Source organism: Periophthalmus magnuspinnatus, chromosome 1, assembly GCF_009829125.3.
Source record: "Periophthalmus magnuspinnatus isolate fPerMag1 chromosome 1, fPerMag1.2.pri, whole genome shotgun sequence".
NCBI classification, from domain to species: Eukaryota; Metazoa; Chordata; class Actinopteri; order Gobiiformes; family Gobiidae; genus Periophthalmus; species Periophthalmus magnuspinnatus.
In genome coordinates, this window is record NC_047126.1 from 26005337 (window position 1) to 26029592 (window position 24256).

Sequence of the window (24256 nt, forward strand, 5' to 3'; positions counted from 1 at the left end):
AATGATAAACGGTCACATTTATACAGCGCTTTTCCATCTTCAAGTCACTCAAAGCGCTTTACGTCAAGGAAACACTCACACATTCATACACACATTCACACACCAGTGTACAGAGGGTGAGGGGGGTTAAGTGTCTTGCTTAAGAACACAACAACAGCATTCACCTGACAGCGTTGCCTCTCTGTCGCCCCATGTAAAACAAAAACAAAACAAACACAATATTTGGTTTGTTAACATTACCACAACAGCAAAACTCTGATATGATCTCTGATAGAAAAGTGCTTATAAAATCATCATGGTGAATAATTAGGATGCTCTGAATGCAGAAGGTAAGTGAGGAATAACTTTGGACCTCTCTGCAAAACCTTTAAAACGTCCCGGTTCTGTTTTTTTTCAGTAAAAGTCAGGTACAGCGGCTTTAATCTGCAGATGTTGTGTTGTGGCTGGACAAACACAAAGGAGGAATGACCCTTGTCCCCAATAAAAAAAAAAAAACATCTGTGGAGTCTGAAAATAGTCCCATATAAAAGCATTAGGTCTGAATAGTGTTGTATTGTATTTTGGTCCAGAGCTCCCCAGGCCTCCTCCTCCTCCCCGTGCCCAGCGGAGGTGCACTGTGGCTGGGCTACGTCTCTTTTGCCCCCCCCCCTCCTCTCTCCCCGCTGCAGGTGCTGGAGTTTGGACAATAACTGGAATCGACAGCTCACCGCGGGAAACCTGCTCACAGCCAGTTTATACAGAGCCGCACCGGGAGTCATGTGACCACGCCTCGGCCAATCAGGACAGAGCATGGATCGGAGGACGCATGCTGAGTTTGATCCATAGAAAGCAACATGGCCGACTTTTAACATGGCGAGAGGTTTATTTTTCAGTCACGTCTCTCTCTCAGATGAAGTACGAGACAGTAATCTGACAGCATACTGTACTTTCTTAAAGAGTGAAATTTACTTAAAGAGGACATTTTGAGTGCACTACTTTTTTCACTCAGACAGCACTAACAATTTTGTGATCCCAAAATAGTCCCCTAAGTACGGAACAGTGTGGACATTTGGACACAGCCTTAGTGTAGTTCAACAGACGCAGCCACAAACAGAAACTGTAAATAAAAGGTGTGTCAGTGTGAGTGTAGCTCCTCCCTCTGTGTCCAGCAGCAGCACTCTGACCAGAGCTGAAGATGCACCTGGGATGAGCTGCAAAATATCTTCACTCTAAATGTTTTGTCTGGTTGACAGAACTGAATATTTCTTTTGCTACCCCAAGCAAAGTAATAAAATCTCCATGGAGACAAGCAGATGGTGGACCTCCTACTACTCCTACTAAGTTACAGTGTGCACCTTTTATTAATAACCACTATTACCATTTCATTTGACATTTGTGTTTTTTCTTTTTAGACATTACTTATAAAAAAAAAAAAATCTACTCGCACCTGCTCCATCCGAGAGAAGGGACAACAAAATATGATAAAATCCTAAAATGTCTTGTGACATCCATTAAAACTCAGGTTTAGAGTGTGTCCCTCTGGAGCCACAAATAACAAGTACATCTAAAATCAATACACACACACACATGCACACACACACACACCCGCACACATGCACCCTCACACACACCACACATGTTCATACACACAAGTACAGACACACACACAGACAGACATGCACCCTCGCGCACACACACGTACACCCACACACATGCAGACACACGCACACACATATGCACATGCACTCCCCCCCCACACACACACATACAGCCACACACACACACACACACACATATGCACATGCACTCCCCCCCCCACACACACACACACACACCCACGTGCACCCCCACATGCAGACACACACACACACATGCAGACACACACACATATGCACACCTACACGCACGCACACACACATGCAGACACACACATATGCACACCCACACGCACGCACACACACACACATGCAGACAGGCAGGTACACACAAACACACACAATACAGTAATACAATATACAGTGTCGTCAGTGCACACATGGACACAGCAGTTTTCACATGTGGAAGTCAGAGGACTTGTCTCTGTTATTAAGTCATTTTAGATGAATATTGTGATCTAAAATGTCCAAATTATAATGATCCACAGGTGTCATAGATTTTTACTATGTCTGCTTTAATATACAAGATCTTTGAGTTTAGCAGTGTTATGTTTTGGGGTTTTTTTTCAGTATATAGTAAAGAGGGTTAATATGCAGAAATGTTTTTTTAAGGTTTCTACGATGTTATAACATAGACATGATATCACCAAAAATATGCCTGAAGAGGTTTTAGCCCCGGTTTAGCCCCGGTTTAGCCCCGGTTTAGCCCCGGTTTAGCCCCGGTTTAGCCTCGGTTTAGCCCCGGTTTAGCCCCGGTTTAGTCCCGGTTTAGTCCCGGTTTAGTCCCGGTTTAGCCCCGGTTTAGTCCCGGTTTAGTCCCGGTTTAGTCCCGGTTTAGTCCCGGTTTAGTCCTGGTTTAGCCCTGGTTTAGTCCTGGTTTAGCCCTGGTTTAGCCCTGGTTTAGCCCTGGTTTAGCCCTGGTTTACGTGGTTACGTGGTCTTGGTTTAGTCCTGGTTTAGACCTGGTCTAGCCCTGGTTTAGTCCTGGTTTACTCCTCCTGACTCATTGGATCTGCTTTGGCATCACATACACAGTGCTTCTATGGGGACAGTGTTTTTTATTCACAGTTTTAAAGCGCCCGGAGCACTGCTGTTTTCAATGAGACACACAGAACAGGGATTTACCACTGAGACCCTGCTCCTGAACACATCACGCTGTCAAACAGGAGACAGGAGGAGAGAGAAAAGAGAGGAGAGAGGACAGAGAGAGGAGAAGAGACAGGACATATATAGAGAGAGGGGCCTCACTTCCTGGTGAGTGTATTCTGTTTGTCAGTTGTTTTCAGACCGTCTCTTCTGCTATTGTTAATCCATGGATAAATCAAATAACTTTCTAACTTCTTCTTGCAGACAGTGGCTCTTGGTTACTTTCTTAAACCCTCAGAGCCTTATAAAGCTCCTATTGCTTAGTATTTTGTGGATTTATGCCCTTCTCACTAACTTCACCCTGTACTAGCCTAGCATCATGGCTGGACCTTCCTCCGCTTTGTTCTCTCTATCTGCTCAGGTTCATGTGCGGAGTCAGAACCTGCTCCTTTACAGACGACGGGGATAGTTGCCTCAAGTGTAGTGTAGTGGCAGTTTTGGAGGTCAGAGTCACAGAGTTACAAACGCGGATCTGGTAATTGGAAGCACTGAAGCCTGAAGCCCGAAACCAAAAAGCTGCATTATTCATAATAATCTCACGACCTCCTTGTCCCTGTTCAGAGTTTTTGATTGAGTTCGCCTGGGAAAGTGCTGGAATAGTTAACGTACGTGTTGACAATAGCAGCGCCTGAGATTTTACCCAGAATGTGAGTAAAGCAACCCACAGTCCTGCAGCACACCATGGACCTTCTAACATATGATCAGTGATTTAAATGTCCTCCCTCAAAGCCCAGTATTATCAGACCATTTACTAATTAGATTTCAGTTTATCCTTAAAGATTATTCTGCCGCAAAATAAAACTATAATGACAGAATTTAGGACATGTCATGTGACCCTGTTAGTGATTAAATTTTCTTGACAGATCTATGCACTCCCTGAAAATCGCTCTTGATATCATAGCTCCCATAAAACAAGAGACTGTTAGGCCCAGAGCTCCAGCCCCATGGTACAACGAAGAACTGCGCTCACTCAAACAAAAGGTCAGAAAATTAGAGAGGTCATAGCGCTCGCTCCCACACTGAGAAATCCCTAAAGGCCATGGAAAATCTGCTTTTGACTTATAAGACTCTACAGGCCCAAACCAGACGGTATTAGAATTTAAGAGAAGCATTAGAGAAACATTAAATTACATTACTCCAACTTTAAGTACTCAGCAGGTCCAGGATGTAAAACCGATGTCCCGCATTGTCATGATGCACGCATTTCTGTCTCCTTTGTTGTTTCCCTGTGTGCTTTTCCCCTCCCTCACCTGCTTGAACCTGGAGCTGGGCGGAGTTCCTGGCTCCTCCCACGCGCACCTGCATTCCGTCAGCGTAATCATCGCCACCTGCCGCGGATAAGAGGAGCCAGGACCAGACACTCGGGGCCAGATCGTCCGCGTGTCAAACATTCCTGCTCCCTGGACCGTCCCAGCTCCTCTGGCTCTGTTCCTGACCCCGTGCTTCTACTCCGGTATTGTCTGTTTTGTCTCCACTACCTTGTCTCGTCTTGGACCTAACCTGTACTTGTCTGATATTTCACAAACTGTAAATAAACATTGTAAACTTGCCCCGAGTTCTGCACTTTTTGGTCCCACCTGCAGCAGTATTACGACATGCATAAATCCACCAGTGACACTAGACAAGTTTACAGCTGTCCACCAACTTTAGCCTTTATGTCCCCAAAAACATCAACTTGTATGTTAGACCCTGTCCCAAGCAGACTCCTCCAAGAAATACTCCCTCTAATTATAGATCATGTCCTTAATATAATAAACACCTCATTAGAGAATGGCTATGTCCCCCAGTCCTTCAAATATGCAGCGATTAAACCACAACAAACAAAAAAGTGTCAAAAAATGATGTGAGCAGACATTTAACAAACTATTTTTTTAACTGTTAATCTGATGACTGATCTACTTGGAGCTTTCTGCCATGTTATAATGTTCCTGAAGAGGCTGTAGACGTCATTCGTGCTTGTTTGAGTATTTTAGCGATCTCTCCTTACAGTTAGCAGTACGATCATGTACAAGGCCCCACCCACAAGCTTACATCAGCAGTTTTCCATACGAAAACAAGATACAAAATTGTAAACATTTAACTTGACTAACCTAATGTGATGTGCAGTAGTTTCATAGAGATGCGTGCTGAGTGGGTTATGATGTCACTCTGAAGGGGGGGGTGACTTAGCGATGAGAGCGAAGGAAGAGGTGGCTCACAGTGTCAAAAACAGAAGAAAAAAAACTTTACAAAACATAATATATAGCATTTTTAATACAATAAAAGGTAACGCGGTGATCTAATTATGTAATGTGTTACAGTTAAAACCCCTGAGAAGTAAAATCCTCCCTCTTTAAGTTCTCTTCTCTATCCTGCTGCTACCTCCAGGACAGTTCACAGTGAATTGTTAAACTAACACTGGTTTAATATGAAGCTTAAACAGAGAAGGAGCAGGCTCTGCGTTCACTCCTCACATATTTGCATATGTGATTAACAGGAGCCTCAGCTGAGATTAATATAGACATTAGCATACAGCATGAGAGGAGGGCCAGGACAGAGAGGAGAGAGGAGACGATTTAGACCTGGTTTAGACCTGGTTTAGACCTGATTTAGTCCAGGTTTAGTCCTGGTTTAGTCCTGGTTTAGTCCTGGTTTAGTCCTGGTTTAGTCCTGGTTTAGTCCTGGTTTAGTCCTGGTTTAGTCCTGGTTTAGTCCTGGTTTAGTCCTAGTTTATTAATCCTGATGTAATCTTGGTTTACTCTTGGTTTAGTCCTGATATAATCCAGATTTAGTCCCGGTTTAGTTCTGGTTCAGTCCTGGTTTAGTCCTGCTTTAGTCCTGCTTTAGTCCTGGTTTCGTCCCGGTTTAGTCCCAGTTTAGTCCCCGTTCAGTCCTGGTTTAGTCCTGGTTTAGTCCTGGTTTAGTCCTGGTTTAGTCCTGGTTTAGTCCTGGTTTAGTCCTGGTTCAGTCCCGGTGCAGTCCTGGTTTAGTCCCGGTTTAGTCCCGGTTTAGTCCCGGTTCAGTCCTGGTTCCGTCCTGGTTCCGTCCCGGTGCAGTCCCGGTTTAGTCCTGGTTCCGTCCTGGTTCAGTCCTGGTTTAGTCCTGGTTTAGTCCTGGTTTAGTCCTGGTTCAGTCCCGGTGCAGTCCCGGTTTAGTCCTGGTTTAGTCCCGGTGCAGTCCCGGTTTAGTCCTGGTTCCGTCCTGGTTTAGTCCTGGTTTAATCCTGGTTTAATCCTGGTTTAGCCCAGTTGTGTTGCCTTTTAATACAAATTCAGAATAAACTTAAACTAACCCTGAAGAGGATCTCTCCAGGCTCTGCTCATCAAGATTCAACCAACAACACCTGGGACCAGCTACAAGCCAGACTCAACCAGGATCAGAAGAAAACCACGAGTAACTCAGGACTAAACCAGGACTAAACTGGGACTACATCAGGATTAATAAACCAGGACTAAACCAGAACTACATTAGCCCACTCTACATGATCCAGTTTTTTTATTTCTATATTATTACAGTTACTTTTAAAAGCCTTGATCCCTGGTTCCCGATTAGCCGCTATAACTACGGGCGACGTCACACTCCCTCAGTCCACATACAGTCTGTGCTCTGAAGGGGGAGTGACTTAGCGCAGAGAGTAAAGAGAGGTATAGCATTTTCAAAACAATAAAGCAGTTAATTAGCAGATAATACCCCATAGAAGTAAAACACTCCCTCTTTAATCACGCAATTATAATAAAAAAAAAAAAAGCCCTCAGTCCCAGATAAAATAACCGTACCTCAAATCTCACAACCAGAGGACCCCCAGGAGCCGGAGCGTGTACGTGAGGGGGGGGCAGACCTCCTCCGGTCCCAAAAATGAACGCTCTGAATGGGCTGAGTAATGGATTTCAATTCACTTTCAATTTCCTCTGCTCCACATGAACCACTGAGCCTACAGCGTTACACTAACTGCACAGGAGCAGCACGGAGACAAGCTCTACCTGTGTTTTTTTTTTTTTTTTACCGTCTCAAAAACCTGAAAAAACTACTTAATTTTAAACTGCGCCCTCGTTTTGACCCGATGATTGTGCGATATGTCCGTCGGGCAAAAGAATCTAGTTTAAAAAGCCCGTATTACGCTATTTTATCATCTATTTTATAATGTTGTTTCCTCATCATGAACATCCCTGGGGTTGTTTTTTTCTTTCATTCACACACGTTTAACGCACAAACTCCGCAGAAAAAACACAAAACGCTCTGTTCCACTTTGTGATGTCATGCGGTGATACAGGAAGTGCTCCATACACCTTCACTTTTCAGTCAAATTCTACCGAACTGAAGGTAAAAGTTGTTCTGTTAACACCGCACGCTTCACCTTTGAACTAAATTTACATCATAGTCAAAGAAAATCATGACGGTCCGTTTGTTCTGACAGACTTCTGAGTCATAATGAGGAAGCGCCGGGTTTGTACAGAGCCTTTAAAGACACCCATGGGTGCTTTACACGGGTTTATCTATGTAGTACTGAACCCACAGCTGCTTTCAGAGGTGGATAGTACTCAGTTACATTTACCCGAGTCACTTTTCAGAGCACGTTTTTTGCGTTTCTTGCAGCGCTCCTTCAGATATGATTTAGTTTCATTTTTGATCTCTTCTTTGAAAATACTTCGCTTTTGTGTGTGCTTTCGTTGTGTCGAGGAACGAGAGGTGCATTTGGACACGTCAGATTAAAAGTCAGCGAAGTCCAGTCTGTCTTAAGTACTGGACGATACATGAAAAACTCCAGAGGAAGTTGTTTTTGATGAAGAGAGTCCACTTTACACATTCGAACAAACAGGATAAAACAATGAATCTGGAGGTGTATAATTGCGCACGCAGGACACGTCAGAGCGACATGCAGACAGCGGGTTATTACACTGTCTGTTCCTAGTTGTGGATTTTTATCTAAACTCTCAGACGCCGTGAGTGTCGTCTACAGCGGGGTACTGCTCCTGTTGTCACGTTAATAACACTGATTATGACGGAAACCTCTTTGTCGCATCTGCAGGACGAGTGAACGACCTGTGAACGACTCCTCGGAGCATCATATTAACGCTCATTAATATGCACGTTTACACCAAATCTCAGCGCATTTTAACTCACTTCCGCATCCAAAGCCAACGGTAAACATCAAAATAACACGGTCCTGAAGTGAAATGAGGCTCTTTTTGTGTCATTATATCATTTAATGTTCTGTCCGTTACTTTAACTTCACCTTATTTGACGATTATACTGTAAGTCTGATCGCGTTCTCTTGTGGTACTCTGACTTGGATAACTACTTTGTACTTCTTGTGTGATATAATTTTGAAGTAAAATGAGTAGAATTGTTTGATCTTGTTGATTTGAGCACAGCCGTAATGATGTATAAGGCGTATAATCATCAGTCAGAGTCAATATCATCTCAAACGAACAGGTATATTCAAAAAAAATAAGACTAGAACCGGTAAAAAGCGTCATTGTATTTCAGTTCGAGGGGTTAATGTGTGGAACAACCGTGATAATACATTTAAAAGCTCCTACACAATAGAAGCGTTTAAAATAGGTATAAAACATGACTTTTTGAACATTACAGGACTCAGGAATGGTTTGTAGTTTTTCTTTTGTTACATATTGAGTCATATGTTAAACGGATGCTGCTTTTCTTTGAATTCTTGTGTGTTATTATTAAATATATTCGTTATAAGTACATTTTGCTCCAGCCTAAACACTTTTGGTCATGTTAGAGATGTTATGTACAACCGTATACAAGTTGAATAATTGATTTTTAATGTAATGGCCAAATAAAAATACTTAAAAAAAAAAAAAAAAAGTAGAGTGTAGTAAGAGTATGTCTTTTGGCTACTCTACCCAGATCTTTTATATCAAAGAACTGATAAATGTACGCCCACTTCAGCAAAATGGAACGTTTGGCTAAAAGTTCATTCAAAGTTCAACATTCATGCAGAAAAAATCTGAAAAAAATGTCTATAATTTAAAAATGTCTCTGTGGAGGGGCAGGACATGCGTGGACATTGTTCTTGTATCTATTGTTGTTGTGAGCCTGTAGAGTTTTCAGTCTGATTTTTACAGCTGCTTGACATGATGACATTATTGTCTTAATTTCGTCAAACATGAATACGTGGCACTGAAGTGGTGAGAGCCCCAATGACAAATTCTTCTTGGGGCCTCATCATTCCAGTGCCATCTATTCATGTTCGACAAAATTAAGACAATGTCATCATGTCAACCAGCTGTAAAAATCAGACTGAAAACTCTACAGGCGCCTGAAGCCTCCGGCCGGCCCTGATTCTGAAGTAACGTTACGATTATTGAGCACAGTTTTTGGCTCCTGTACCACCTGTGGATGCTCTGGGGGAGACTGAAGTAAAACTGAAGTAACACTGAAGTAAGACTGAAGTAAGACTGAAGTACAACTGAAGTAAAACTGAAGTAAGACTGAAGTAAGACTGAAGTACAACTGAAGTAAGACTGAAGTAAGACTGAAGTAAGACTGAAGTACAACTGAAGTAAAACTGAAGTAAGACTGAAGTAAGACTGAAGTAAAACTGAAGTAAGACTGAAGTAAGACTGAAGTAAGACTGAAGTACAACTGAAGTAAAACTGAAGTAAGACTGAAGTAAGACTGAAGTACAACTGAAGTAAAACTGAAGTAAGACTGAAGTAAGACTGAAGTACAACTGAAGTAAGACTGAAGTAAGACTGAAGTAAGACTGAAGTACAACTGAAGTAAAACTGAAGTAAGACTGAAGTAAGACTGAAGTAAAACTGAAGTAAAACTGAAGTAAGACTGAAGTAAGACTGAAGTAAAACTGAAGTACGACTCAAGTACAACTGAAGTAAGACTGAAGTAAGACTGAAGTACAACTGAGGTAAGACTGAAGTAAGACTGAAGTACAACTGAAGTAAGACTGAAGTAAGACAGACTGAAGTAAGACTGAAGTACAACTGAAGTAAGACTGAAGTAAGACTGAAGTAAAACTGAAGTAAAACTGAAGTACGACTGAAGTACAACTGAAGTACGACTGAAGTACAACTGAAGTAAGACTGAAGTAAGACTGAAGTAAAACTGAAGTAAAACTGAAGTACGACTGAAGTAAAACTGAAGTACGACTGAAGTAAGACTGAAGTAAGACTGAAGTAAGACTGAAGTACAACTGAAGTAAGACTGAAGTAAGACAGACTGAAGTAAGACTGAAGTAAAACTGAAGTAAGACTGAAGTAAGACTGAAGTAAAACTGAAGTAAAACTGAAGTACGACTGAAGTAAAACTGAAGTACGACTGAAGTACAACTGAAGTAAGACTGAAGTAAGACTGAAGTACAACTGAAGTAAGACTGAAGTAAGACAGACTGAAGTAAGACTGAAGTAAAACTGAAGTAAGACTGAAGTAAGACTGAAGTACGACTGAAGTACAACTGAAGTAAGACTGAAGTAAGACTGAAGTACAACTGAGGTAAGACTGAAGTAAGACTGAAGTACAACTGAAGTAAGACTGAAGTAAGACTGAAGTACAACTGAAGTAAGACTGAAGTACAACTGAAGTAAGACAGACTGAAGTAAGACTGAAGTAAAACTGAAGTACAACTGAAGTAAGACTGAAGTAAGACTGAAGTACAACTGAAGTAAGACTGAAGTACAACTGAAGTAAGACTGAAGTAAGACAGACTGAAGTAAGACTGAAGTAAAACTGAAGTACGACTGAAGTACAACTGAAGTAAGACTGAAGTAAGACTGAAGTATGACTTAAGTACAGCTGAAGTAAGACTGAAGTAAGACTGAAGTACGACTGAAGTAAAACTGAAGTAAGACTGAAGTAAGACTGAAGTAAAACTGAAGTAAGACTGAAGTAAGACTGAAGTAAAACTGAAGTAAAACTGAAGTACGACTGAAGTAAAACTGAAGTACGACTGAAGTACAACTGAAGTAAGACTGAAGTACAACTGAGGTAAGACTGAAGTAAGACTGAAGTACAACTGAAGTAAGACTGAAGTAAGACTGAAGTACAACTGAAGTAAGACTGAAGTACAACTGAAGTAAGACTGAAGTAAAACTGAAGTACAACTGAAGTAAGACTGAAGTAAGACTGAAGTACAACTGAAGTAAGACTGAAGTACAACTGAAGTAAGACTGAAGTAAGACAGACTGAAGTAAGACTGAAGTAAAACTGAAGTACGACTGAAGTACAACTGAAGTAAGACTGAAGTAAGACTGAAGTATGACTTAAGTACAGCTGAAGTAAGACTGAAGTAAGACTGAAGTACGACTGAAGTAAAACTGAAGTACGACTGAAGTACAACTGAAGTAAGACTGAAGTAAGACTGAAGTATGACTTAAGTACAGCTGAAGTAAGACTGAAGTAAGACTGAAGTACGACTGAAGTAAAACTGAAGTAAGACTGAAGTAAGACTGAAGTAAAACTGAAGTAAGACTGAAGTAAGACTGAAGTAAAACTGAAGTAAAACTGAAGTACGACTGAAGTAAAACTGAAGTACGACTGAAGTACAACTGAAGTAAGACTGAAGTAAGACTGAAGTACAACTGAGGTAAGACTGAAGTAAGACTGAAGTACAACTGAAGTAAGACTGAAGTAAGACTGAAGTAAGACTGAAGTACAACTGAAGTAAGACTGAAGTACAACTGAAGTAAGACTGAAGTAAGACTGAAGTATGACTTAAGTACAGCTGAAGTAAGACTGAAGTAAGACTGAAGTACGACTGAAGTAAAACTGAAGTACGACTGAAGTACAACTGAAGTAAGACTGAAGTAAGACTGAAGTATGACTTAAGTACAGCTGAAGTAAGACTGAAGTAAGACTGAAGTACGACTGAAGTAAAACTGAAGTAAGACTGAAGTAAGACTGAAGTAAAACTGAAGTAAGACTGAAGTAAGACTGAAGTAAAACTGAAGTAAAACTGAAGTACGACTGAAGTAAAACTGAAGTACGACTGAAGTACAACTGAAGTAAGACTGAAGTAAGACTGAAGTACAACTGAGGTAAGACTGAAGTAAGACTGAAGTACAACTGAAGTAAGACTGAAGTAAGACTGAAGTAAGACTGAAGTACAACTGAAGTAAGACTGAAGTACAACTGAAGTAAGACAGACTGAAGTAAGACTGAAGTAAAACTGAAGTACAACTGAAGTAAGACTGAAGTAAGACTGAAGTACAACTGAAGTAAGACTGAAGTACAACTGAAGTAAGACTGAAGTAAGACAGACTGAAGTAAGACTGAAGTAAAACTGAAGTACGACTGAAGTACAACTGAAGTAAGACTGAAGTAAGACTGAAGTATGACTTAAGTACAGCTGAAGTAAGACTGAAGTAAGACTGAAGTACGACTGAAGTAAAACTGAAGTAAGACTGAAGTAAGACTGAAGTAAAACTGAAGTAAAACTGAAGTAAGACTGAAGTAACACTGAAGTAAAACTGAAGTAATACAGCCAATCTGCACCACTGACCCGCACCAGTCACTCGACCCTGCTCTTCATTCATATTAAACAAGGTGGGTGAAGTGTTTTGCCAAAGGACACGACAACAGTTTGCACTGAAGTCACTACTGCTCCACTCTCATCGAAGCTCTGACCAGCCCCGGCTCAGCTTCAGATGAAACTCTGTGTGGCTGATTCATCAGTACATGATAAGCTTCTTCTGTAGCCACATCTGCCCTGAACAACCACACGCACCTCCAGCGCCCATTCTGTTTGTCATTCATTAGAACAAACTACTCCTCTTTCTCTCCTTTTTTCTCTCCCCCTCCTCTCTCTTGCTCGCTCTCTTTCCTCCTCGTTTTCTTTCTGCTCAAACCCTGAGCTCTGAGTGAAGCCGATGCAGCACAAATGTAACACTTACAGATTAAACAAACAGGCTTTTACACAGCCCCATGGAGAGAGAGAAAATCACTCCTCCACTTATGAAGAGAGCGAGGGAGGGAGAGAGGGAAAGAGAGAAAGAGACGGAGGCAGGGAGAGAGAACGAGAGAGAGAGAGACGGAGGGTGAGGGAGGGATGGAAGGAGGGATGAAGGAAGAGACAAGAGGGTGGGATGGAGAAAGGGAGGGAGGGATGGAGGGAGAGAGAGAGACCGAGGGTGAGGGAATGAGGGAGGGAGAGAGAAACAGAGGGAGGGAAAGAATAAGAGAGGAAAGGAGGGAGAGAGATAGAAAGAGAGGGAGGGTGGGACGGAGATGCGGAGGGTGAGGGAGGGAGAGGATACGAGAGGGTGGAAGGGAGGGAGAGATAGAAAGGAGGGAAGGAGGGAGAGAAAAATGGCAAGTGAGGGAGGGAGATAGAAAGAAATGGAGGCTGGGAGGGAGAGAGGGGGATAGAAAGAGAGGGAGGGTGGGATGGAGGGAGAGAGAGAGAGAGAAACGGAAGGTGAGGGAGGGAGGCAGGGAGGGAGAGAGAATAAGAGAGTTAGGGAGGGATAGAGAGAAGGGGATAGACTTTTACGTTCATTGTGTTTGTCAAAAACATTTTTATTACTTCCATTCACACCTGGTATTTACAGAAAACAAACTGAAATATTTGCATATATTTACATAATATTTACAAAACATATCACAGCGACAAGGAGAAAAACAGATGGAGAGAAGGAGAGAGAAAAGGATGAGAGGAGGAGGAGAAGGAGGGAGAGAGAGAGAGAGGGGGGAGCAGCTAATCCTTCAGGGAAAACAAGAAACTGTAAACCACCAACATGTTGTCAATGGACCAGGCTAACATGAAAAAAAATAAATAAATAAACGAGTGCCGGTGGTGTTTGAGAGAGAGAGAAAGAGGGGGAGTGTGTGTGAGAGAGAGAGAGAGAGACCCAGTTGTGTTATGTCATGGAGACGGTGTACGAGTGAGACAGGAACACAAAAGCCAATTAGCTCTGACGATTTGCACAAAAATGTGAAACTAACACAAATACAATCCTCCTTATGAGAGGCAGGCTAACCACTCTGCCACAGTAACACAGAGAGGACAGGCGCACTGCACTTAGAGGGATCAGGAGTCTAACCCACAACCATAGACTATATATACACTTCTGGACATGGATAACCTGCTAGGAAGTGAACATCCATCAACTCTGGCTCCAATTCACTTTCTATTGAAAAACTGTCACCCCTCTCTCTGTAACTGCTGCTGTCAGCCTGTTCCTGTTAGCGTTAGCAACAGGTTTGATTGGCAACGCTGCTAAACCAGAGGGAAGGGGCGTTACCTTCAATAGCCTCGCTCCTGATTGGCCCTTTGGTTGCTAAGAGATCCAGATTCGCCCTTGTACTTCGTTTGACTCGAGGCGACGGGTGACATCACACTCACTTAGTCCACTTTTTTCTACAGCCTCCTCCCTGGGGAAAGAAAACAGGCTAACAACTCTGCCGCCAACCAAACCATTAGTGAAATCCTCCTAAAAATGATGCTCGTCTTGGCGAATATATATTTTCATCCAAAACATCTGTTAGAGTGCAGAATGATGCCTGAGAGCGAGTTGGACACAGGAGGGACTTTGATCGCTCTATCACTGAACATGCCACTGGGCGTTAACCACTCTGCCAACTCTACAAATGAGCTCTCTCTTCTCCAAAGCTGACCGGGCATTTCAACAACTATGAATCATCAGCTTTAGCCTGCAAGTTCACAAACTGTGTCTGGAGTATCCTGAAGAGTAACGTTACTTCACAATTTGCACCTCACAAGTAGAAGTATAAAGGAGTGATCCAAGAAAGTGAGAGTGAAAAAGTGTTTGGGAAAAGTACTGCTGGGGTCTGATACATAATTTGAAGTTAATGGACAAAACATGAAATAATGCACAAACACAAATGTTCAACTCATTTCATATTGTCGACATACAGCTGTTGTCACTTGATTTACAGTGGGAAGAGGAACCAAAACCTTTACTCAAGTTAGAGTACTGTTACTTCAATCTAAATATTTCTTAAGTAGGAGTAAATGAATGCTGCTGAGAAGTACAATTTCTTCAAAAAGTTACTCTGCTCCATCTAACCCTCTCCTCTTCATCCTCTGCTCCTCTGACCCTCTCCTCTTCATCCTCTGCTCCTCTGACCCTCTCCTCTTCATCCTCTGCTCCTCTGACCCTCTCCTCTGCTCCTCTGACCCTCTCCTCTTCTCCTCTTCATCCTCTGCTCCTCTGACCCTCTCCTCTGCTCCATCTAACCCTCTCCTCTTCATCCTCTGCTCCTCTGACCCTCTCCTCTTCATCCTCTGCTCCTCTGACCCTCTCCTCTGCTCCATCTAACCCTCTCCTCTTCATCCTCTGCTCCTCTGACCCTCTCCTCTTCATCCTCTGCTCCTCTCCTCTTCATCCTCTGCTCCTCTGACCCTCTCCTCTTCATCCTCTGCTCCTCTGACCCTCTCCTCTGCTCCTCTGACCCTCTCCTCTTCATCCTCTGACCCTCTCCTCTTCTCCTCTTCTCCTCTTCATCCTCTGACCCTCTCCTCTTCTGAATGAATCATTTCTTACTTATTTGGTGTCTAAAATCCCATTGTAAAAGTAAACCCTGGTGCATTCAAGCACAAAAGAATTTCCAAAAATACCAGCGCTCCAGAGTGAGTCATAGGTCACACACAGAGCAAACGTGAGCACTGAGTCCATGTCCAGACGCTCGGATATCCCCTTGTCTTTGGCTCCAGCTGCGGTCTAAGTAAAGTCCACTCACACAGATGCATTGACTGTTTGGAGTAGATCGACCAAGGCTCTCAGAGAAGCAGAGAAAGAGTCGGATCAATGCGGCTTAAACCAGCCAACAGCCCCGGGTTTGTACAGAGAGCCCCTGTCGGCGCTCTTACATGGGATTAAAGCAGCTGTGACTTAAGGCTGGGCTCAGACAAATGAACCAGGCTCAACCATCACTTTAATGGCCTCTGCAAAAGGACAACGCCAAGTCACATTTTGGAGTTGATTGAAAAATGACACTTCAAGGAAACTGAGAGGTGTTTTTTTTACAAAGGCCAAATCAACCTGTGTGGTTAAAGTGAGCAAGGATCTCACCTATGCATGTTCTTACCAACACATTTGTACTTACATCAATGTTTTAGAGCTTTTAAACGTCTTATAAATGTTTCCCTTCTAATGTATCCTCGTGACGTTTACGGTGACATCAGCTCCCACTGGACACTGCAGTTTTGTAAAGCAGAAGTCAGCGCGTATATATATATATATATATATATATATATATATATATATATATATATATATATATATATATATATATATATAATTTTATTTATTTTTTTATTTAAAATGTCCACATTATAACATAATTATCCAGAGTGCCACAGAGTATAACTGTAGAGCAGACATAGCATAATCTGTCTTCTTTAAAGGAACTGTATGTAAGATTTAAAGTCACAAACTTGACGTGTTTGTGTCCAGATATGAGATAAAAATGCTTAAATCAAATATAGCTTTTATTCACATGCTTCTCTCATTTGGGTTGCCAGTTTCAATATTGAAATCCAGTTGGTTTAAACCTAAAAGGACTCTCTCTGATCTGAATCATCACCGACTAAACCCCAGCACCTGCAGCCAATCATGAATCAGTGCTAGTGCAGCCTCTGCAGCTCAGTATGACATGTAACATATAACACATTAACATATAAAGACCAATATGTTTCCTGTTACATATTAACTATAGGTTTGTGGTGTTTTTGATGCTCTGAGTCTCCTCTCCCTTTTCCTATCGCCACAGCATCAGCGTGCATTAGAAACTACTGGACATCAGGTTTGTCAAGTTGCCGTGTACAGTTTTGCATTATACTTTTGTATATTTATGGGGAATTGTCCTGTGGCACCATGGGTGATGTAGGCTTATGGGCAGAACCTTGTACAGGCTCATACAGCTAACTGTGAGGAGGGTTCAAAAAGAGCTCAGGAGAGATCAATGAAATACTCAAACATGCATGATGATATCTAACCTCTTCAGGCATGTTTCTGTTGAGGGAGCATCATTATATCATGGTAGAAAGTACCAAAAGTCTATTTTTCGTACTACCCCCTCTTTAAGAAGAACTTGTTTGTAAAAAAGTCATGAATGTGGCCAATGTTTCCTCTTTGTTCTGTGCATTCAGAGCAAATAGGTTGTTTTCCCACATAGATAAAGAGATCTGACCACAGAGCGCTCCAGCTACACGGCTAACGCTAAAACCACAGGCTGCATGACACTAGCACGTCCCCATAGACTTAAACAGGAGACAGGCCATTCACTGCATGTGTGTGTGTGTGTGTGTGTGTGTGTGTGTGTGTGTGTGTGTGTGTTTGTACTTTGAGCTGTTTGTGTCCCTGGGGTAATACAGACCCTTCTATCCACAAATGAAAGGATCTAATCTTTATATGATGCAGCAGGATTTCATGTCATTTGTGATGAAGGGGCTCTGTGACAGCAACACGAGCAAACAGCAGAGAACAGAGGAGCAAAACTGAGAAACACAGACCACTCAGCACGAATGACAGGTTTGTAAATGTGTCCACAACATTCATCATGTTTCTACTAAAACAGACGAGCAGCGGAGGAAGAGGAGAGAGTCAGAAGAGCAGGGGATGAAGAGGAGAGGGTCAGAGGAGCAGAGGATGAAGAGGATGAAGAGGAGAGGGTCAGATGAGCAGAGGATGAAGAGGAGAGGGTCAGAGGAGCAGAGGATGAAGAGGAGAGGGTCAGAGGAGCAGAGGATGAAGAGGAGAGGGTCAGAGGAGCAGAGGATGAAGAGGAGAGGAGCAGAGGATGTACAGGAAAGGAAAACTAAATGAGAGAGGAGAGAGAGTGGAGGAGAAAGAAACGTAATATATAGGAAGAAGGGGAGGGGGGTAAGAAGAGAGAGAGGATGGGAAAGAAGGGGTGAGATGAGGAAAAAGAGGGAGAGGAGGGGAGACATGGAAGATATAAGGAGAGATGAGGAAGAGAAAAAGTGATAAAAATAAAAAGGGGAGAGGGAGGGTGGAGAAAGAGTGACAGAAGAGGAAACGCGGGAGAATACGGAGGAAAGAAAGACAAAGACAAAAACAGTTCCAATGTCTGTTCCTCACTCTCCTCTTCTCTCCTCTCTTTCCCCATTTCCCTCTTCACTCTCCTCCAGTCTTCTCCTCTCCTCCTATCTCCTATCCTTTCTCTGAGTATTATCGCTCTTTTCCCTCTTCCAACCCTCCCCTCTCTCCTTCTCTCTTCTTTCCTCCTCCTCTCTCCTCCTCTCTCTTTCTCCAAGTATTATCAAAGACACATTGAAAGACTCCTCTCTGTCCTCCTATCCTTCTTTCTCTCTTTCTCTCAGTTTGATCAAAGACACAATGAAAGACTCCTCTCTGTCCTCTCCTCGTTTCCTCCTCTCTTTCTCTCCTCCTCTCTCCTTCTTTCTCTCTTTCTCTCAGCTTGATCAAAGACACACTGAAAGACTCCTCTCTGTCCTCCTCTCCTCTCCTTCTCTCCTCTCTTCTTTCTCTCTTTCTCTCAGTTTGATCAAAGACACACTGAAAGACTCCTCTCTGTCCTCCTCTCCTTCTCTCCTCTCTCCTCCTTTCTCTCTTTTTCTCTCAGTTTGATCAAAGACACACTGAAAGACTCCTCTCTGTCCTCCTCTCCTCTCCTCCTTTCTCTCTTTCTCTCAGTTTGATCAGACACACTGAAAGACTCCTCTCTGTCCTCCTCTCCTTCTCTCCTCTCTCCTCCTTTCTCTCTTTCTCTCAGTTTGATCAAAGACACACTGAAAGACTCCTCTCTGTCCTCCTCTCCTTCTCTCCTCTCTCCTCCTTTCTCTCTTTCTCTCAGTTTGATCAAAGACACATTGAAAGACTCCTCTCTGTCCTCCTCTCCTCTCCTTCTCTCCTCTCTTCTTTCTCTCTTTCTCTCAGTTCAATCAAAGACACACTGAAAGACTCCTCTCTGTCCTCCTCTCCTTCTCTCCTCTCTCCTCCTTTCTCTCTTTCTCTCAGTTTGATCAAAGACACATTGAAAGACTCCTCTCTGTCCTCCTCTCCTCTCCTTCTCTCCTCTCTTCTTTCTCTCTTTCTCTCAGTTCAATCAAAGACACACTGAAAGACTCCTCTCTGTCTTCCTCTCCTTCTCTCCTCTCCCCTCCTTTCTCTCTTTCTCTCAGTTTGATCAAAGACACATTGAAAGACTTTAACTGAATAGCGTCTGTTCTGAGCTGCTCTCCTGCTGATTTTTGACTTTAGCTTTTTATTCACAGCCTGCCCTCCAAAAATGTTTCAGAATCCTAAAGTTCACTCTGTTAAATATTAGAAAATAGATTTTTCATTTTAAATAAAGCCATTTACATTATAATTACTCTGAGCATCTTACTGTAGAGAGAGAGAGAAAGAGAGGGGAGGAGAAAGAGAGAGCGGGGAGGAGAAGTTAGAGAGGAGAGAGAGAGGCCCCCCATACTGCAGAGAGAGAGAGAGAGAAAGAGAGAGAAGTTAGAGCAGAGAGAGAGAGAGGCCCCCCATACTGCAGAGAGAGAGAGACAGAGAGAAAGAGAGAGAGAAGTTAGAGCAGAGAGAGAGAGAAAGGCCCCCCGTACTGCAGAGAGAGGGGGAGAGGAGAAGTCAGAGAGGAGAGAAGAGAAAGAGAGGCCCCCCATACTGCAGAGAGAGAGAGAGAGAGAAAGAGAGAGAGAGAGAGAGAACACCATACTGCAGAAAAAAGGGAGAGGAGAGAGAGAAAGGCCACTATACTGCAGAAAGAGGAGAGAGAGAGAAGCAGAAGTGAGAGAGGAAAGAACAAGAGAGAGAAAGAGGGAGACAGAGGAAAGAGACTGCAGAAAGAGAGAGGACAGAGAGGGGGAGAAAGACCTGAGAGAGAAGAGAACAAAAGAGAGAGGCCCTGATACTGCAGAGAGAGAGAAAGGGCACTGTATAGCAGAAAGAGAGGGAGAGAGGGGGGAGAGAAAAAGAGAGAGGAGAAGTGGCACAAAAGAAAGAAAGAGAGAGGCCCTAATACTGCAGAGAAAGAGAGAGAAAGAGGTTGGTGAAAGAAAGAGTGAGAGAGGAGAGAAGGAAAGAGAGGGAGAGGCAGCTTGGATAGCAGAAAGAGAGGGCGAGAGAGGGAAGAGAGAAAGGGAGCGAGGAGAAGTGGCAGGAAAGAAAGATAGAGGCTCTAATACTGCAGAGAAAGAGAGAGAGAGAGGTTGTCAAAAAGAAAGAGCGTAAGATAGGAGAGAAGGAAAGAGAGGGAGAGAGAGCCTGGCCAGTGTACGGAAGAAAGAGAGAAAATTCTAATAATTCCTGGTGGAGGGTCTGCAATGGCTTGTCTCCATGGAGATGTTATTGGTTGTTATTGGTTGTTATATGGAGACAGACGAGCATACTAAGTTACAGGTCAGATCCGTGGAGATGACCTCACTAAGAGTAAGAGTGCATGTTGATTGTACTTTCTTTTATACTTCCATGTGTCTTATATCTGTGTAATCCAGGTAGGTTCCAGGAAAGGTTCATTTCTGTCTGTGAATGGGACTTTTTAGTATCGATACCTGCTCAAATAAGAATATAGTTTCAATACAAGTTTTAGTATCGATTTGTATCTGATTTTCCCCTAACCAATATTTTGTACCATGTTTCTGACCCACAATTTGCCTAGAGCCTTAGAATCTAACAATGACATAACCATTTCCTCTGCACCAGTGTAGTATTGTGGAAATGAAAAGTCGCAGCAGAAAAAGCAAAAGAATGGAGTGAATAAGTGTTGTTTCTCTGCAGACGAAGAGTTTGTGGAGTAAAACATGACTCATTTCTCCATCTGTCGGAGTCTGACACTGAGAAACCACAAAGCACAACCCTCCAGGCCACCGTACTGCAGAGAGAGAGAGCAGGAGAGAGGGGGAGGAGAGAGAGAGAAGGAGAGGACAAAGAGGCCACACACTGCAGATAGAGAAAGAGGGAGAGAGAGGAGGAGGAGGGAGAGAAGAAGAGGAGAGAGAGGCCACAGTACCGCAGAAAGAGAGAGAGAGAGGGAGAGAGGCTATCATATTGCAGCTAGAGAGAGAGAGAGAGAGAGAGGGAGGGAGAAGGAGGGAGAGATAGAGAGGACAGAGGCCACCAGACTGCAGAACGGGAGAGATAGAGAGAAGAGAGACCGTACTGCAGAAAGAGGGAAAGAGAGAGAGAGAGAGAGGGAGAAGGAGGGAGAGATAGAGAGGAGAGAGACCATACTGCAGAAAGAGGGAAAGAGAGATAGAGAAGGCGAGGAAGGGGGGGGGAGATGGGAAGAGTCTACCGTAATACAGAAAGAAAGATGGAAAGAGAGGGAGAGAAAAAAGAGGGGAGAGAAGGAGAGAGAGAGGTCACGGTACTGCAGAAAGAGGGAAAGAGTGAAGGGAGGGAAGAGAGGAAGAGAAAGAAGAGAGTAGAAAGGGAGAAGGATAGATAGATAGAAAGAGATAGAAAGAGAGAGAGAGAGACAGAGATGAAGGCCACCATATTGCAGAAAGAGTCTTTGTCTATGTACGGTGCGACAGACTGTATATCATAGACTGTGTTACACAGTCTATGTTACATGGTCTTTGTTACACAGTCTATGTTACATGGTCTTTGTTACACCGTCTATGTTACATGGTCTTTGTTACACAGTCTGTGTTACATGGTCTGTGTTACATGGTCTGTGTTACATGGTCTGTGTTACACAACAGCAGAGAGGCTCTGTACATTTTCCACTGTAACAATTACAATACATCACATTGTGCTTTGCTAATACATATACAACAAAAAATTATCCCAAGCTTGACTTAGGAATTTACCTGCAATTTTCCAGAGGAGGATCATGTGTGAACAAAGCCAGACTGGATCACTCTGCATAATATAACAAAATATGACTTCTCTTCCCTGGGATGAATACGAGTTTAACAGTGACGACTGAGAGCAGCTCTCACATGAAGCGTTTGGGAACTATCGGGATGTTCAGATGAATACTCCAGTCTGATTGGGCCAAATGATTAAACTTTGACCAAATCCATTTGAGAGCAAAGCACAGACATCTCTGCACGTTTGTCACAAACTAAATAGTCAGTTTTAGCTAGACTAGGCCATCTGTTGCACTTTGTTTTATTTTATTTGGGCGCCCAATCCGCACTGCTGCTCTCTGATTGGTCCAGTCTATGAACCACCGGTGGTCCAGGTGCAATCACAGCAGGAGTCAGGCCTGATGGATTCTCATGAGTTTATGAAGTCATAAATGAATTCATCTTGCTGTGTAATGTTGCATTCAAACCACAACATCAAAATCACACCTGTAGTTGGATGTCTTTGCAATTAGGAGCAGACTCAGTGACAGATTTTTTTTTTTTACAATCAAACGTGCTGCGGGCCAGCCGGGGAGCACGTCCCTGATACACTGCATGTAAACCTGACACCCCTGATGCCAGGTGTGAGAACAGAAAATCAGCTCCCTCTCTCCTCTCTGCCCCCCTCTCTCCTCTCGGTCAGACCTGTTTTAGTAAAAGGATATGGACTGCACACCATCTTGATGCAGATGCTCCTCGGACACGTGGTCTGCTTCATACAGAAGAAGACCACCGGGACCAGCTCTGGGTACGGCACCACCAACACACTAGTGTCACTGGAGTCATCGTCGCTGCTGCTGCTGTTGTCATCCGCGTCGCACCCCGTCGGATCCACGTCAACTTCCTGTATGCGTAAGTCCACTTCCTGTATCGGTCCGTCCTCAAGACCTGTCATGATAACACAGTTGTTAAGTTTGATGTCACTTTCAGATCCACAAACAACTCACGTTAAAAAGAGATGACTTTCGTTTAAACCAAAGTGCTTCACATAAAAGTCAACTAAAAACAAATTACTAGACAGCACTTAGGAAAAGAACAATAAAACAACAAGATATCCTGTGTAGCTTGTATTAAATGCCAGGGAGAAGAAGCGAGTTTTCAGTCTAGTCTTAAACTGTGTTAAAGACTCAGAGGATTAAATAAAGAGGACCCATAGTGTGCACACAACACAACTAATAACATTTTGAATTGCACCTGGTATGAAATAGGATGAGCTGCAGTGTTCTGGACATTCTGTGAGTGCTGCAGGGAGTCCTGGACCAGCCCCACATACAAAGACTTACAATAATCCAGGTACGGAGTTAAAAATGTGTGGATTACTTTTCAAAATCTGCCTGTAGAAAGTTGGGTTTTACTTTAGCCAGGAGCTTCAACTGAAAGGAGCTGATTTTATGACAGAGATAATGTGCCTGTCCAGTTTGAACATGGAATACACAGTCACCCCAGGATTCCTCACCGCAGGTCGACAATAACAGGACAGAGGACCAGTCACACTGTCAGGCCCGAGCAGTGGGTTAGCTTGGCCAAACACCACAATGTCAGTTTTATTTTGATTTAAATTCAGAAAGTTTGTGCTCAGCCAAATCTGCACATCCCTTCTTCTTTCGTCAGTGGCGGTCACTGGCAGATGTATTTGAATGTCATCTGCAAAACAATGAAATGCGACATTGTGCTTTCTAAAACCATCACCTAAGGGAAGTATGCACAGAGCAAAGAGGACTGGCACTAATGTAGAACCCTGGGGCACACCGTATGAGGGGCACAAAGAGGAGGAGTACTGTCCTAGGCTCACAGAAATACTCCTGTGTGACTGATGGGATCGAAACCAATAGAGTGCAGTACCCTTAATGACCACATGGGTCCCCAAGCGGGACAGAGGGATAATGTGATGCACGGTGTGAAAGGCAGCTGACAAGTCTAAAAGCAGCAGAACTGTGGATTTTCCAGAGTCCCACAGTGAAAAGCAGGTCATTCAAAACATTTAAAAGAGCTGTTTCAGTACTGTGCTGGGATTTAAAACCAGATTGGAATTTTTCCACAAATTTCGTTAAGATTAAGATAAGCCTGCAGTTGGTCATATGCAACCTTCACTAAAACCTTAGACAAAAAAGGCAACTTTGAGATGGTCTAAAGTTAGAAAGAATATGTGGGTCAGGATTAGGTTTTTTGATGAGTGGCTGGACCACAGGATATTTCAGGGCAGTAAGAAAACAACCAGACATCAAAGGGGATGATATCCAGTGGACACACAGAAGCCTTTAGCTGTTGAACCATTTTTTTCAAGTCCGAGACTTGAAAAAAAAAGTCTCACTGGCTCAAAACACTCAAAGACTGAGCTACAAGGTCTACAACAGAAGGCAGTGGCAGTCTCGGAGCAGAGACTTTATCCCTAAAGAATGATAAGAAGAAAGGAGAGAGAGGGGGATAGGAAAAAAGTGAAAGAGCAGAGAAAGAAGAGCGTAGATGAGGGCACATCAACATTTGTCTTACATGGATTTACAAAAGACTTCAAAGCACTAAAAAGCATCTGAGGTTTGTGTCACTTTGTTGACACCAGGTTTGATATAAAACTACACGTCCCTTCAGCGTGTCTACATGTACGCCTACTGTTTTGATACAGTTTGATGTCAAACATTTGTTTTTGAAAGGTAAGGGCCTCTTGTCTGAATGAATAAAGATAAAAAAAACAAAGGTAGAAATCAGCTGTGAAGTC

The 24256-nt window shown here is 43.0% G+C and overlaps 1 protein-coding gene across 1 annotated transcript in view; it reads right to left on the reverse strand.

Annotated features, from left to right (window-relative positions):
- Positions 1–22276, reverse strand: part of LOC117370010 (voltage-dependent T-type calcium channel subunit alpha-1I-like) — a 214296-nt gene extending 192020 nt beyond the window's left edge. Inside the window, exon 1 of the mRNA XM_055221662.1 lies at positions 22209–22276. Within this exon, the coding sequence (XP_055077637.1) occupies positions 22209–22261 (53 nt within the window). The 5' untranslated portion in view covers positions 22262–22276. The remainder of the gene's footprint in view (positions 1–22208) is intronic.
- Positions 22277–24256: the final 1980 nt, after the last annotated feature.